Genomic DNA, 17,765 nt, shown 5'->3' with positions numbered 1-17,765 from the left:
ATTTAAAATAATGTCATTGCTAAATTTCCATTTCTGGAGATTTAACAACTTAAGACCTATTATGGAACTTCTTTGAAGTAAAATGATAAGAACTGAGGAGAATCTTTTTTTGTCAACTACTTTCCAGAGAGACACCAAAACTTTTATTGAAGAAACTTTCTTCAAATCATATGTGCTTGATACCAGACCTCAGCCTCTCTTGGGTGTAGCAGGACTGTCTCTCAACATTGTCATAATTTGCAGACATCTCAAAAGATTATGGGATTATTGTATTTACACTTACTGGTTCCATGAAAGCAATGTGTCAAGGCACTTAGATATATACAACATAACATAAATTGAGTGCCAGCAAATAAAGAGTAGGATTTGGGCTCGAGAGTTGGGAATGTTGGTAAAATAAATAAATAAATAAAATAAATAAACAGAGAAAGAAAAAAAATAGGAAATCTAAATGTGCAGTATATTTGGGGCTAACCTCTTTTCCAAACTGTCATTTAGGATTTCTTCAAGACTTGCCTGTAGTAGTTAAAGCTAGCTCAACAGAGCCCTGCCTTAACAGCTTTGTCTTTCAGAGCAGCCAAGTGAGGCTTTCCTGAACTTCTTGGAAGGAGTCTATCTTATGATTTCAGTATTCAGGTTCCCCATAATGCTGTCTCAGACAGTCTTTCCTCACAGCATGAGTTGGATCTTGTACTGACTGACATTTCATGATAAACTCCTGGCTGCTCTTACTGACTACCAGAAAGAAGACTCATCGCTACATTTACAGTGGAAAAAAACCTGTAACCACTGTACATTAATAAAAATAGCTGTCACTCAAAGCTGATAACAGTTTTCTTTCTTAAAGTTACATCTGTAAGTACCAGTGCAGTGAGGTAAAGAGAATTTAAGGGCATCCTAAAGTAAATCAGTGGTACAGCTATGAGAGACAGCTGTCTTACCTGTTACAGGGCCATCCTTCCCCCTTCCTGTCAGTGCTGTCAGTGCTGATGTTGATATCCAGTTACAAAGAGGTACCCAATTACATGTGTGTCCGACTTGCATGGTTCTAAACCTCTTAGCAGTTGGTCCAGCTTAAGAATATGAAGACCTGTTCAAGAAGTTTTAAATATAGAGGTGTTGTGAGCCTTATCCTTCACAAATGCACTCCAAGCCTCTAACATTTTCTGTTATTTGCTCTTTTACCATTGCAGATCTAATTCCTAACTTGTAGAGCTACTGCATCCATGGGGAGAAATGTTTCACTTATAATCATGTTTTATAGTTCCCTTTGTGGTTTATTCTGCCTCTTTGACTTGTCATAGTTGAATAAATTGAACTCTGTAGAGTGCTCTTGTAAATGCCACACTTTTGATTTTTAAATGTGCTTCGGTGTGATGAATGCAGCATTAGAGTGGGATGTGGAGTAGTGCTTAAATTTGTGGGTTGTAGCTTCTAGGTTTTATTCTCAAGCCTCTAGCCAGATTGTTATATAATTCATGGATAGGCCATTTTTAGGATTTCTGCTCCTTCATTCCATATCTGTAAAATGAATGTGTTTTACCTATGCAGCAGGTCTGTGTTGACACGGTTCTTTTTTGAACAGTTAGGCCCAGGCTGCTATAGCATGTTGTAGAATGGCTGTTGCACTCACATACTAATTACCCAACTGCTGCCTTATACTTACATCATCTTTTTATTGAGCACAGAGACTTTGGGTTGTAAATTATCTAAAAAGGAATCATTGTTTTAACATCTGTTTATGTGGTGCCTGTCATAGTGAGCTTTCCTTCCTCGGGTGAAGCAAGAAAGAAGCAGAAGAAAAGGTATCACTAGAATACAAACATAAAGTTAAGAATGTGATTTGAGATCTGTGAATGGAATATGATGAGGATTACTACAGCTGTTTTCTTTCCAAGAAAACACTTTCAAATATTGTTATTTTTATAGGCACTTTTATCTGCCCTGCTTTAAAAGGACCAGTAATTGCAAGTGTGTCTTAATGGAGGAAACTGAAGGACTTGAGCAAAAAACATCTCTCTGTTAATGAGGTCTGAAGTAAAATTCTAAAACCTGCCAGAATTTAGGAAGCACATGTTTGCTCTAGAATGGTTTACCATTTGAGGAATTTGTTTGTTAATGTATAGCAGCTTCATAACAGTAAAGATGATACTAATTCAGACTTAATATCTGAAGTAGGTTTAATAACTAATAAAAATGGACTGTTTATGTATTAAACCTGGAGCAGCATAGCTGATCCACCTCTGTATTTTGGGTAGCTAATGACTTTCTCCTTCGAATTTGGAGATGTATTTGTTTGTGAAATAGTTTTGGGTGAAATTTGTTTGTGAAATTTGTTTGTGAAATAGTTTTGGGTAGCTAATGACTTTCTCCTTCGAATTTGGAGATGTATTTGTTTGTGAAATAGTTTTATGCCATGTGGAAATTTGAGAAAAGAATTCTGGCTGATATGAGGGAAGAAATACGAAAAGTAACAACGCTGAAAAGGCTGTAGATATGATTCTACAGAGTGACAGTTTAATGAGCTCTAGGTTTCATATGTAGGAGTATCCCATGTTTTGTTTTAGCTACTTAGTTCTGGAGGGAGTGTGTTGGAGAAGCTATTTTCTCCGGAAAGCGAGGAAGGAAGGCAATGCATCTACCTTGTCTCTAAAGGAAAATAAGTGTTTGAGTGAACATTCATTACAGTATTTGAAAAAAAAAATGTTTTTCAGATAATTGCCTTTGATGAACTTCGGACAGACTTCAAGAGCCCAATCGATCAGTGCAACCCAGCCCACGCAGTGAGTACAACCAGCGGTTTGCTAAACAGTACCTGCTCAAGAAAGGGGGATGCGCTGAGCTGTCAGTGAAGTCTGAGTGAAATTAATATAGAGTCTCTTGTGAAGTCAAGTGTGGTTTGGAAAATTGATTTACTGGGCCAGTCTTGGGAAGACAGATGGTTACTTTTTATGCTAATAGCCTTCCTTTTTGCTGAAGGAGGCAGGAAAATAATTTGGAAATTCAAAAGCTGATGTGATGCTAATGCTTTCTTTTTTACCTTTTCGTGCTGTGGCACAAGTTTTCCTTTTTGAAATAATTTGCCTTCTCTGTGTTCAAGCATGGGATGACCACATTTTCCCATACTGCCTGTATCAATGATCCAAAAGCTTGAGCAGATTTGGTAAGAGGCATGTTCGTGGACCTCTCTCTCTCCAATGGCAGGGCTCTAAGTGCTCCCATGCTTTAAGAGTAAATATCATATTCTGCTGCTTCTGCTATGGAAAAGTTTAAATATTACCCTGGGACTGTAAACTCACTTTTAACTAATGAACCAAAAATGCAGCCTAGATTTAAGTATTTCAAAATTCCTCTGCTAATTAAAGCTGTAATCTAGGGTGATTTAGCTGACTACAGCTAAACATGTGTCAGTCTGTACTACCAGAACTGAGAGCAGAACTTGGCTCCCCATCATCTCACTGGGAATTACAATGACTACAACAGGTGCTGGATTTGATCTCTACAGAGTATCAAGTTATTGAATTGCCTGCAAATGATAACCAGATTCAGTACTTTGCCATTTAACCCTGTTTCGTAACTCAGCAGAGGATTTGTGGTACGGCTTAGACCACTGATGATTTTAAGCATAAACTTTACGTGAATCTTAGAATAAGAAGGCTTTTTTTACAGTTCACTAACACATAATTAAAGCATGAAAATAGAAGAAAGAAATTATGTGAAGAAATCCTATAGAGGACTTCAGTGGATATAAACTGGTTTTGAGTTTACTGGATGTAATCTGATTTTGAATTCACTTTATCTGTTTTTACTTCCCATCTTGGGAACTGCACAGGAAATGTGTATTTATTTGTACCAGGTATTTCTTATACATTTGTTCAAGTGTGTTTTTCTTTTTCCCTCTGCATAGTTGCTTGTGCCCATATTCCTTTTATTTAGTGGGGTAGTTTTCCTTATTGCACTGTAAGAGTGTCTAATGTTTACCAATGTATCTCCCACAATGTTTTCATGACAGAGGGTAGAGCTGTGCTGGTTTAAGAGTTAACCAGCAGGGAAAATGAACTCAACTCAAAGGAGAGACCACAAGTCAGAATAACAATTTATTAAAACAACACAGCAAGCACAATCACACAAACAAACAATTGGTCCTAACCCACAAAACCCAAATGTATAACCCAATACCTTGGGGGCATGAACAAAGTGGTGTTCCCTGGGCCCCGCTTGAGTCCAAAGTAAAGGGAGAGGGGAAAAACCTGCTGGTGGGAGAGCTGTTGCAGTCTGGTCAGAAGCGGTGATTGCAGTCCAGCTGAGGTTGAGAGCGATGAGCTGCAGTCTTCCTTCTGGATCCCACGAGCGGGGTGAAAAGTTCTGAAACTCCAGGTTTATATATTCTCCAGTTCAGGCAGGAATGGTCAGTACTTCCCTCAGGGAGTTCCATAAAAGGTAAGAGCATCCTCCTATCTCACAGGCCTCTTAACACCTAGTTTATAGCCTGAGGAGTCAGGCTCTTATGGGCAGAGGGTGCGAATAGTCTATTGACAACAGTTTCTGGGAAATGGCATGGAAGGCTATAGAATACACAGTTTTGGGTTACACCCATACCATGATGAACTGATCTCAGCTGTCCTAACTAGGACAAGAGCCTTTTTGATAAGAGGGGGCTGAATTAAAGAGAAATCAGGGACGAAAACAAGGGCAGTACTTAGAATTTAATTCAAATGTCCTGGTTTGCCCTCTATTACCTATAGTTCAGAGACAGACTTCCTACTTCTCCAAGGCCAGCTGCAGTTAGGAATCTATTTAAAGGGAATTGAGAGGTCTGTTTTTCTCTCTCCACTTACCTCCTAAAGGCAAGAGAGCTTTCTGCAGCTTCACAGGCATGTCCATACACATCCATTCTCATGTTTGCAACTGTGAGTCTAACATTTCTGAATGTCTTTTAGCTCAGAGACACCAAAAAGAGGCACAGTATTTTTCTGGTGCCTATCAAGTTGCCACTGCCTCATTGTCTTTCCAAAATGATACTTTTTAAAAAAATGGCTTAAACTTGGGGACAGAAAAGCAAAAGAGGCATTTCTTTTGAGAATAGAAATAAAACTCAAACTTGTGGCAAATTTAAAACATTTGAAAAGCAGAAAGCGTAGGGAGAGTTGATTTCTTACATTGGTATAGTACAAAGAAGTTAATTGTTTGGAATATTTTTCCCATGTCTAGTGAAAATATTATCAGATAGTCTTCTGAGGACAACAAAACCACTCTGCCTTCTGCAGTGTAACCAACAGTAGAGTGTTCCACAATAACTTCAATGATAGGGTTATGCAGTGAAATTTGATTGTACTGGTTAGTTTCTCATTATGAGCCATTTAAAAAAAAACCTGTCTTTGATTTGTTTTCTTTCTGTGAGTTGAGCTTAAAGCATCTTTTGAGTCACAGTACTTAATTGCAGTGATTTTCGGTATTTATGAATGCATCTGTCGTTTAAAGTGGCATTTCTAGGACAGTTCAAATATTTTTCACTAACGGGTTACATACTAATATCACATGTTGAGGCACCATCTTGGTGATAGAGGAAGAGCTGCCATACAAATGTTATAGTTGTTTTTCCCATTCAGAATTATATTGAAGCCAGATGTGGGGGACCTTAAGATGCAAGACCAAGTCTTGCACAAAGGCTGACTTAAAAAACATTTGTAGCCTCTGGCTCGAGGCTAACAGACTGGAATCCCCAGTTGATATTGTTACACCCAGTAACAGATGAAAAAATAACTTACTGGGACTTTGAAATGGGTAAATCACTTAGCTTGCTAGCAGTAGGTAGGAAGTGAATGCTGTCATTTCAGATTAACAACATATATTGCTTCACTGCGGCCATTAATTAAAACATTCACCCTTGTAATTGTAATATATTGTCTTAATTTGTAACACCAGCTAATCTCCTGCCTTTCCCCTCCTTTTTCTTGACAGAGAGAGCGGCTGAGAAATATTGAGCGGATTTGCTTCCTCCTGCGAAAGGTGAGCATGAACTAACCTAGGATTTGTGAAGTTCGTGAGAATTAAGTCCATCCAGTGGTGACGTGCATTTATTTTCTCTTTGATCCTCACACTCAGTTGATGAAAGGCCGGATTCTACAGAGAAGTGAAAGTCATGATGACTTTGTAAGGACAGAGTAAGACAAATTATAGAAGGTTGCCATAATAGAGGATGTCTGGATAAGAACTGAACTTCAGAACATCAGCCCTTTCATTCCAGAACAAGCCTTTTGAAGGTGGTGAATAGTTTTGCAGTTGCAGCTTGAGGTTCTTTTTTATAGTCCTATAAAGCTGCTGATACTGTTGTAGTACAGGCTCTAAAAATACCCTTTTTTTGAAAAGTGACTTACTGTTTGATAAACTAAACATTTTTATTAGTTACATGTTTAATGTTTAAGGTTTCTAGTTGATAGAATAGAAAAGTTGATGTAGTATGTATTTTAACTTGACACAGTCAGGTGCTGAGTGCCTCATTTCTGAGAGATTTCAAGGAGCTGATAATTTGTGGATTACTTGTCTGTGGCTTCAAAAAACATTTTAATAAACAATGTTTGTTCTCCTGACTCTGTCCTATTAAAGTAAAAATAATCATAGATCTAAACTATTTTATTCTGTAAGTTCAAGTTTCTGTACATTGTGTTCTGCAGAGTAGTAATAAAGCCACCTAAATTATTCTACATTTTTGCTTAAAAAGGTCATCACTGAAGTGTGGACTGCTGCCTGCATCCTAATCAAGCTAAGAACTGAATTGGTTTTAAGGTACTTAGAGGTTTCAGGAAACGCAGTGCTAGGGATTGGGGTGATCCAAAGGCACGACTGTGACTCTAAGCAGAATCTATGAGCTTGTTATTCTCTGATCAGTCAGAACCTGAGTCATATCTGTTTGGCACCATTATGAGTTTGTGACTGTTAGGAACTGCATTTAAATACTTACTGAGCCTGTTTATGACCCTTGGGATATGAAAATAAGAGAAAATACTTATCACCAATAGCTTTCCATTTTATCAAACAGGCAGCCAGCCAGTTTCAAGCTGTGTCCCAGTTTCTTGGACATAAAGCAACTGTTGAGTGGTAATGTATTAATATATGTGAGCCCCATGGGAATGCTTTGCCTGCATCAGTGTTTAATTTTTATTGAGCCTCAGCCTCGTTGTGAACAGCAAAATGGAGCATTTTGGCTAATTGCAGACTCTGTATTCATAAGGGATTGCCTTGCTTCTGGTTCACTTAAATAGTTTGTTAATTCAGCCTCTTCTTCGAAGTTCTTTGGGGACATATTTGTTTTAATTGAGAGATTAGATGCAAGAAGAGGAAGGTGCAGTAACTACAGAGATTTATAGTCTTCAAATCTGACAATCACTAAAAATAGCTGTAGTTTATGTCGTATAAAGGAGTCATTGTTGAGGAAAACTCTGGAAAAACAATAAAGAATTGTGTGTCAGCTATATTGATACATGACAATAGCAGTTAGGATGCTTCCAGCAAGCACTAAATATATCCCTCAATATAACATTGTGTAGCTTTAGGGTCTGTTTCTCTTTCTACGAAACAACAGCATACCTGTTTTCCTATGTCTTGAAGACAGGTAATTCTTTTAAAGGGCTTTGACATTAGAACTTAATTCTTAAGATATGGTGTAAATTTGTTCTTTAAAAGGTTATAGGTAGGCTATAAAAGTATATTCATATATTTCATATATTTCATATATTTCATTATATACTGGTTTTACAAGGGGTTCTTGTAAATTGTTAAATGAGCATACAATATGTCATATTAATTTGATCCCAGTGGGTGAAGATTTTCTTAAGGATGGATTTTCATTTTTATCTCCAAAATACTTGAAAAAGTTTATTGCCAAACTGTGACTGGGTATGTGATATTTCACCAGATATTATATAACTTATTTCCACTTTTCAAAATAGAATGGAAGATTTAATTATTCTACAGCCAGGCATTTTCTGATGTTTAGTTTGGGGAAAATGTTTCTATATCATTAAAATAAGTAGTGATTGTGTGAAGCAGATATATATAATGCTGGTGTGTGTACATGCATGCACACAGGGGCCCTTGTTTTTATGGTGCTATAGAATTAGATAAGCCTAAGTTTTCTGGTTACTGAAGAATGATTATGTATGAAGAAGCTATGAACTTTGTATAGCCATGGTCAAATCTCTTCTATTTTGCAATAAATGAGAAGAAGGCTTGTTTTCTGAAGCCAGCACAAAGTGAAGTTTTCTCAGGATACAGGTATCTCATTTTATTCAGTGGTGTGTGTTGGAGGCTTAATAGCATAGATTTGTGTTCCTGTGCTGTAAGCTGTTGAATATTCCATTATGTGCATGTTTGTTGTCTTACAAGTGTTAGATGGTTCACACAGAACACGCACTAGTATTAGCAGATGCTGTGCAGCCTCTGTGCTATTCTTTTTTTTCCTAAATTGCCTTTGTTTCTCTAAGGATGTGATTACAATGCTGTACAGAGGTACACAAACTAGCTGTGATGAGCTGCACTGGGCTAGTGCAGTGCACTGTAACAGAGGCACAGGCTTCTTGGGCTCATCAGCCTTGCTGAGGACTGTGATAGGTTTGGTGTGCCTATGAGGTCTACCATGATTTTTATGATTAAATATTTTGGTGGGGCTGTTAAAATATATTCAGTTAATGATGACAGCAATATTATATAATTGTAATTGCAGTTGTATTTCAAGAAATCTGTCTACAAGATTGATTCCTGATGGAGATACTTATTTTAGCACTAAAGACAATTAGGAATTTCCTAGATTAAAGCACAGTATATTTCATCAATCAACCACTGTAATATTATTACTTTACCTCTGAGGAAATTTAAATTAAATTTTGATTAGGTTATGCATCATAATTTTTGAATTAATTTGATAAATCCTTACTAAGGAGGAGAGTTGATTGAACTTCTTGCTCAGCAAAGACATTTGAGATTTCAGTTTGCTCATGCCAAACACTGCTGAACAGTATAAGTGACCCTTCTCCAATTATCAGCAAATATTTGTTTTTAAGCTTCATTAAGCTAAAGTAAGAGTGATTTTTGAGCATCAGAACTGGAAATAGAACTTAACTGGGAAGAAGTTGACATAAATAAAAGACAGACTTTTACCTGTTTTCCTACTGTAGTGGAGCATTTGAGTTAAGTTATGCCTAAAATTCCTGAAACCACAAGTGTAAGAAAATATTGTCCTAGAGCTCAATTATTATTCTTGATTTTATTTGGGGATTTTGGCAGGGTTTTTTGTAAGTCCTGAAGGGATGATTGGAAGAGAGCAGATTCAGCAAGAAATGTAGCCACAGGCAAGGTGACATGAATCTCAAAGATGTTCCAGATGAACTTGAACTGTCTTGAAAAATACAAACAAATACACAGACAAAAAACCCTGCAGGGACAACGTTTGAATAACCAAACTTGGCCAGTGTAGCACTCAGGTAGTAGCAGTAGTGTAGTAGATAATGAATCAGGAGCTGGGTTGTTTGAAATATAACAGAACAAGCCAAACCTAAACAACTCTTCACCTAATCTTTTTTGAAGCAAGTTTTAATGTTTTAGTTAGGAAGCTGGGGGGTGCCAGTGCTTGGTCTGGTCTAGTGCCTCTGTCACTGTGGTTTCCGGTGGAGCTGGATCTGCAGTAGTAATGGTGGAAATTTATTTTTTACTCATTAGTTCTGGTGTTTACCAGGTTCAATTCTGTTTTTTACTCCTCTGAAAAAATAAAATTAATGTTTATTTTAAATTTATATTCCATTGTGTATACTCTAATACACGTGACAGTTATGTTTTACTGTATTTACAGGTTTTGGTGAATAAGCAAAACCAATGTTACCTGAAAGAGCAATTATAGAAGACATTCTATTCAGACTGAGATAATGTAAATAAAATGTAAAACCTAGTGAGCATTATATGTAATCCCAGACACCTGAGTGTCTGTGCAGTTTTGTTTTGGTATGTTTCAATATGAAAATATTCTGTAAAAGAAAAGTGAAAATTACTTATATGTGTGCAAGTAACAGTAATTCAGAGACACAAGTAATCAGAAGCTTGAAGGGTTATGAGTTGACACCACAGGTTCAGCTGTAGGCAGAGCATTCTAAGGATGAAGATTAGGCTTGATCCTGTGTCTATATCATGCATGTTAGTCAGCATAGAATGCACTCACTCAAAGCTTGGAAAAACCCCACAGTATGTTCAGTGAAACACTACTGAGCTCATTGGATCAGCTAACAGGGAACAAGTTGGCTTTTAGGCTTTTCCTTAATAGCAGAAGAAAAGGGTGTTATCTGAGTATAGAGTCTCTTTTTCTTTACGTGTAGCTAAATATTACATGAAATCAACATTGTCAGAAAGTAGCCCTATCTTTCCTTCTTTATTCTTAGCTGACATTTTTTCCCTGCCTATTTTGGATGAAGGAGACTGACCAATGTGCACTGGAGTAATTGCCATATGAAATAATATTTTACTTGGACCTTGATACATTCCAAACCTTCGCCAACCAGTAGCCCCTGCCATTCTCTGCATGCGGCAGGTGCAGTGGACATACTCCTTTGTGGAGTGTCGGGTGTCACAGCAGCTGATTTCAATTGACTGATCATCTTCTTTTCATCTTGATAAATTTGCTGGTTATTACGATGATCACTCTCTTTGTTGTTCTGCCTCATAGTCACTGGCAAGCCTGAGATAACGTGATGGATTTTAAGTGTCTGGTTTTGAATGCGTCTGTTGATTGCTTCGTTATGCATTTAGGGATTTATAAACGTGTGACATTCTTTTACCCAATCTGCAGGCTGGTACTCATTAGCAGAGTACTTCTGTAAGCCTTATAGCATGGTTCATTAAAACACTTAACGTGAGGTTATATAAGCAAATATAGCAAATGTGATGCATAATCACAAGGAATTTTTGAAGTGGTGTACATCCATCCATATTGTAAGAAGGAATCGTGCTTTCTCCGTGGGGCTAAGAAATCCCATAGGTGAAAACTACAGCAATAAGACAATTAGTTTGTTGTGAAACTGGGAATAGCAACAACAGTTTTACCTTTGTAGCGCTACACATTTTTTTTTTGCAGCCGCAGTAAAGATATTTTAATTCCCCATTTAGTTGCACTGAAGAGAAGAAGAAAATGTCTCAGCATAGCCACACTTAGAGGGATAAGTCTGCAGGGTTAATACATCCCTTGTTTCCTCCTAACTGATAGTGAACATTTAGTCTTTGAAGCTTAGGTGCTTATGGAAAACAGCACCTAAGAGGAAAACAGAATTTTTAGTGTACTCATAAGGTATTTTTGAACTGTGGAAATAGCAGTGGTATTCTGCCTAGCAGGAGAAAGAGGCTGATGTTTCCAGAGTTCTGATAAACTGCTGCTGTAACAAAGATCACAAAGGGAACGAAAAATGGCACTGTGTGACATTTTTCCTGTTAATAGTGATTGTTACAATGATGGAGCACATGAACTTTGTCCACTCTCATTAGAGACCAAAGAGTTCATCATTGTTACTGGTTTCTCAGTACATGTCGTATTTCTTGATGTGTCTAATGCTCTGTGTCTTTTCATACCTCATGAGTATGATGAAACTGCTGAGTTTTGACTAAGCTTCTGGGCAGCAGGAAAACTGTCAGGGGACCCTTCCTACAGAGTGTCTGGGAGCATAAGCCCTAATCAAGAGGCAGTGTGGATTACTTGTGAAGAGTGAATATAAAATTATGTGTATAGAAAACATACTGCAGGTACCCACATAGTTATTCAGTGTCTCCCTGTGACTCAGTGCAATACAGAAAGTTATACCCAAGCAGGCACTGCTTTGTATAAAAGGACTAAAATAAAAACTATGTATTTTAAAGATTATTTTTATCATCTCAAATGCCTATTTCCCCCCCTGCAATTTAGTGATCCAAAGCAGAGTTGGTTTATAACAAAAAGCTTTCTGAATGTCCCTGGATTTAGGAAGGTTCAAATTCTAGTTTGACATTCATGCTTAGCATTCATCTCTAACATCAAACGACAACAAATGTGGCTGTGATAGCCCTCTGTGGGCACTCTCAGTCTCTCCTTGACACTGACAGCTTGAAGCAATCTCTGTTTATTGCTCTAAGATGATAAATGTGTTGATATTCAAGGATATACACCTATGAAATAGGCCTGGATTTGAAGTTCTTTATAATTTAGACACCATTGAGATAGAAACTAGTGCATTGTTAGTGGCTAAGACCAAATCTGACTGAATTTGTGTAGAAATTCCCAGTGCAAAGCACAGAATAAAGCACAAAGGTCAAACTGAGTAGAATGAGGGAAGAAATACAAGGGTTTTGATTAGACAGCTCGGCACATGTTTTCATAGCACTCCACTTGAGTTAATAATAGTTTACTCATTGGAAAATCATAATTTTCTTCCCTTTGGATTTAGTCCTTACCAGGAGATGTCATGAAGGAAGGTGTCTGGTACTCATTTCCAAAGGTTTTTCTTGGAAGAAAATGTAATACAGGAGCAGCTCTGCTTTTGTTGTCTTTAGGTGGATGTTCTGTTGTCTTATGTTTTGCCACTTTTTGAATTTAACTTTTTTTTTTTTGTTCTCTTAGTTGGATACTTTCGTCTTTTAAAGGTCATGTGCTTCAGCCAGAGATTACTTTCAGCAAGACTTGGCTTTTCTTTTCTATAATGTTTGCATTAGTGTTTGCTGTTACATCAGTGCTTTCTGTCTCATGCAAGGAATAAAAGCTTTTGTGCCAGATGCTACAAAACCCACATGGTAATAAATAGGAAGAGCATTTGTTTGCATTCACAAGACACGTACACAACAGGAAAGGAAAGGTTGCACAGCTGATCGGATGAATCTTGTTTTTGGAGACCTCCTTAGTTTTCTTATTAGCAGGCATAGCTTGAATCTTTTATTTGTGATTGAAGCTAAAAATTTTTTTGCTGTTTTTGAGGGGTCTGATGTTTCATTGAGTTGATAATTGCATGTAGTCTTGAATCTCTACAGCAGCTGTTCAGATCCAGCCCGGTCTGGAGTCAAAGTACTGTGGTCCAATTGATGACTGTTGGGAGTAAAATTATCTGGTGTCGTATGCTTAGAGACTTGTGGTGCTTGCTCTACAGACATGCTAATAAACATAGGCAATATGATGAGATAGATCTCTGTCAGCATCACAGTGAGTATGAGCTACACCCCTCTGCTATACATATGCACATGTAATTAGCTGCCAAGCTGCCTTAGAAGAAATTCTAAAGTTTGCATGCAGGCACTGGTATTGCTGTTTCTAAGGCATTAATTAGATCTGCAGATTTTGTAGGATGCAAGCTTGCCGTGCTGTGTGCATTCTGTCAAGTTAGAACTTGGACTGTGATTACAACATTTTTCATAAAACTGAATTCGTTTCAATTCTGCTTTGTTTGAAGAGCTCTAGAAGGCTCTGAGCGTGTGTGAGACACTCAGAACTGGTGCGTATTTCAGTCCTCCATACTTATTTGAAAGGTACTGCTAAACTTCTACTACATGATAAAGCCACATTTCCTGGCCTTCACAATGGCTCTGACATGGTGTTTCTACATTAGGAACGAGTAACTTTACACTTTAGGGATAAAATTTGAAGTTAGCTTAAAATTTATTAATGCACAATTTTTAGTTTATGGATATCATGACTTATAGTTGAGTTCTTTTTAGACAGTTTTCATACAGCATCTCTTGTTAGTCAAAAGAGGCAAGAGATAAATTCTAAATCTTCTGTTCATGTAAATGGTGGGGCTGTCCCGAGGTTGTACAAAGGAAAGAAAAAAGAATGTAACTGGACAGGGGAAATGGAGGTACAGGAAAAGCAAGTAAAATATTTTTGACTGAAGCATTACACACTTTCACTAGCTCTGTGGGGGTTTAATTGTGTTCTGCAGCTTGCCTAAATGAGGATGGAGTTAATATATTCACAGTGATTCACATTTCGTAGAGATTTTGTTTGCATCCAGAAAATGAAAGGCATAATAATTTTCCCTAATCTTGCAATAGATTTCCAGTATAGACAAAACTTAGGTACCTTCAGTACCTGTTAACTGAGCTGCCTTTTCCTCTTTTGCACTCTGACTGGAAATTCAGTACTGATCATCTAACAGCTTCTCTCCTTCCCTCTTTTAGGTCTTTTCTACCTAATCTTTTGTTACATTTGCTCTCTGCGAAGTGTGGAATGGGATAAAATGGGTGTGTGCCCTATTCAGTTAGTCTTTTGGGCACCCACATAGTTTTAATTTCATCAGAAAGAGTGTAACTTGGCACAGTAGCTATTTTGCAGAACTGACAGTAGAATTGGGATCAAAGAACTGGCAGTATTTGTACTTTCTCCACAAATAATCCCATAAATGTTGCTTGACTAGATATAGCGCATTTCTTCTTCATGTTTTTTGTTTCATTTTTAAATAGATTGCATTCATATTTACTAGAAAAGTATTACTATTGCAATAAAATACGGAATATAATCCCTTTTGTCCTTTTTTTGGATTCAGGATCATATCTGGAAAGAAAGTCCTTAAAATAGGACTAAAGAACTTGGAGGAAGTGTAGTATTTCTGGCAGGCAATTCATTCACTACTGACACTCATGTATTAAGTGCATTGTGCCAACACTATTTTTAGTCAATTTTACAAGTTCCTGAATTCAGCACTTTTGAAAAGTTAGAACATAACAATTGTTATTTTTAGCAATCATTGCCTGTGGATGTCTGTGTGCTTACCTAGGGATAATGAGAAGATATATCCTGCTGTGTCTGCCAGGTGTTTGTAGCTCGTAAGGGGAAAAGTTACAAAAACTGTTGCAAGAGTGAAAAGCTCAAACTTGTGGCTCAGACACAGTTTGGTCCTTATGCCTCTTTTACACTGGGGGGAAGTGAGATTCACCAGTGATGGCTGATGAAAACTGAAATATCCTTTGAAGGGAGACACATATGGTTATTTGTAATATTATTACCCATGAAAATATTTACATATAAAACTATTTCAGGTTAACCAACTGTATTTTGCTGTTAACCTCGTCTTTAAGTGTTTATTCAATAATTGGCAAACAAAGTATCACCCTGTGGTGAGGATAGAGGACCTCTTGCTTTACAACTCAGCTTCTTCCAGTACTTGCCTGGAGGATATACTAACATATGTCCTTACAGTATCAGAACATCACAAGTAATAGCAGAATAAGGCTGAAGATGCAGCAGGAATGTAGATGAGTGAGTGTTGCCTGTACTGTACTCCTGAGAGCAGTGTACTTCTCAGCCACTTGGGGTAATGCAATTTATGCGTCTGTTCCTCAGACCTATGTTGAAGATATTGGCAAAATTTGACTTGCTAATGGACCATTTTTGCTCTGATTTGGTATGCAATAAAGAAATATTTGCATTTTCATAAAAGTAAAGAAATTAGGGTTAAATCAAATGTCACTGTTATGTTTAGCAGAATGTTCAGTGTGGGTTTAAGACAGGATTAAACCCTATAAAGCTACTATGCAATTACAAAAAGCAATGTAATACCTAAATGTACAGTACAATGAGTTTACATCATACCTGTTATATGGATGCAGTTTTTTTTCTGCTGTGAGTTTAATGTCCTACCTTACATCTAATTGCTGATGTTTTCTATGAAGCTGTTAAAATGCCAGGGCAGGAATTGTCTTCACCATGTCTGCACTGCTGTGCCAAATGTGCTTCCTCAGACTGATAGTGTTTACAAACCTGATACGGAAAGAGCCCTTTAGTGAACACTTACTTTTCAGCATTTATGGAAGTGTCAGTCTTAGGCAGACCCCCAGGAGAAGTCCTGAGTGCCCTTCCTGAGCCATGCAGGTGGCTGAACTTCATTTTGATCATCACCGAGATTTCTTCATTCATAGACCTGCCTGTGAACTTAGGGCCTGGTTTTATAGATCCTAATGAACAGCTGCAGTACTGATGGCCATTCTCACCAGTTTTGGGTGAGCAAAGACAGCATGAGCTCTTGGAATAACCCACCTGCGGGGTGTCCTGGCTGGTCGTGTCTGAAATACAGAAGGGAGGTAGGGTAAGAAGGCGTTTATTACCCTATTTTCTGTCAGCGTTGTGGAAATTAGAGAAGTTTGCACTCCAGGGTTGCTAACCCAGCTTCTGCTACTGGTTCTGAATTAACATTAAAAAAAGAAAGGTCATAAAGATGTGTCCTGATTCCTGCTGAGTGGAAAAGAACAGTTTGCAGAGGAGATACACTTGTAAGATCACAGCACATCTACCTTAATGACGTGCCTTCCAAGGATGGGGCACTTCTTGAATTGTGCCGGTGCCCTGCAGACCTTACAGTGCAGAAGTCTTTTTTTAAATCCATTTCATAACCTTTTTACCTGTTGGCTGTTATGACCTCCCATAAGATCGACAATCCAAAATATTTATAGATATTCCTGATGAATGTCCCATAAAGACCTGATCTTCGTCTGTCACTCTTTTTAAAGTGATTATTGGTCTTAAGACAAAGCTTAAATATTCTAGTTATAAACTAGCTCCAGTAGAATCTGTAGATTTTGAATATAATTTTCCCCATGTTGCAGAAGACAAAAATGAGACAATGAGAAGTGAAATGATAGGCCTAAATATAGGTATGTTTAGTAGCTGAGATGGAAAAAGCATCCAGAAATCCTGTATTTTAATATTAGATCTGGTACCGTGTTACAGACGGATATGGCATGGGAATAGTAATTAGGTTCTTTGTGTTATTCATTTCATTGTCTGCTATTCGTGCTGTGGAGTGACTTATGTTCACATCCAATTAAAAGAAATATTTAAAGAAATTCCAATAGTGCTTTAGAATAATGAAATTGCCTTTACAAAGCATTGGCTTTTTGCTGCTTTGTTTCCTTGTGATCCAGAACAGTAGGTGAAGGGTTGAAAACACAGATGTTACCTCCTTTTTTTTTTTACTTTTGTTCTAGAGTTGGTCTGTAACATTGAGTCTTGCATGTGTGAACCATTGCTCTCCCCCAGGTAAAATGTAAAGCTGCATATATAACCTTAATAGGTTCAACTGCACCTTGTTCTTTTGATGATCTGGAATCCATTTTCCAAGCATTTTCTTTTCAGGTAGTTGCATACATCTGCCTGGCAAACTGCTAAATACTTGTGGAGGTTTGCACAACATGGTTTGAATTGCTTAAAATGCTTTCCTTATAGGTTTCTGTTATAACCATTTTAACTATGCTACTGAATTTCTAAATGATCGCTATAAGCAACTAGAGAACAGTTTGTAGAGACACAAGCAAATGTAGATTTTAGCAGGAGGATTAAAATAAATTGAACCTGAAAATATGGACTGAAAAGCTTAGTATATTTACTGTGACAGCATTGTATTGGGCTCTAGGGCAACCCTTCAGAGGAGGTTTTGGAAGTCAAGTACATAATTTAAAGTAGATTAGAAAGATACACTACAAAATGTGAGCAGAAAGCCTTCCTGTATTTCAGCAGTAAATTCAATGTTGCATGTGTTCGATCAGTGCAAGCAGAATATTTAAAACTGTTACAGTTATTACGATGTGTGGTCTGTGTGTTTAAGTTACACACAGTTGACCCTACTTCTTTGGTTTGTGCAACAGCAGGAAGAAACAGATGATTTGTTTCAGTATATGTACATTCCACATACACGCACAGTCTGGGCTAATGCACATGCTACTGCTATTTTTCTGTGTGGTTTTGCTTTGTTTTTTTTCTCTTGCCTGCACTACCCTTC

The 17,765-nt window shown here is 37.5% G+C and overlaps 1 protein-coding gene across 1 annotated transcript in view; it reads left to right on the top strand.

Annotated features, from left to right (window-relative positions):
- Positions 1 to 17,765, top strand: part of CNIH3 (cornichon family AMPA receptor auxiliary protein 3) — a 49,536-nt gene that overhangs the window by 19,281 nt on the left and 12,490 nt on the right. The window contains exons 2-3 of the mRNA XM_017812960.1: positions 2,715 to 2,783; positions 5,962 to 6,009. Coding sequence (XP_017668449.1) covers positions 2,715 to 2,783; positions 5,962 to 6,009 — 117 coding nt within the window. The remainder of the gene's footprint in view (positions 1 to 2,714; positions 2,784 to 5,961; positions 6,010 to 17,765) is intronic.

The sequence above is a fragment of the Lepidothrix coronata genome, unplaced genomic scaffold (assembly GCF_001604755.1).
Source record: "Lepidothrix coronata isolate B3197 unplaced genomic scaffold, Lepidothrix_coronata-1.0 Scaffold38, whole genome shotgun sequence".
NCBI lineage: Eukaryota > Metazoa > Chordata > Aves > Passeriformes > Pipridae > Lepidothrix > Lepidothrix coronata.
The sequence above is the reverse complement of the archived record's forward strand: the minus strand, read 5'-3'. Positions and strand labels throughout refer to the sequence as shown.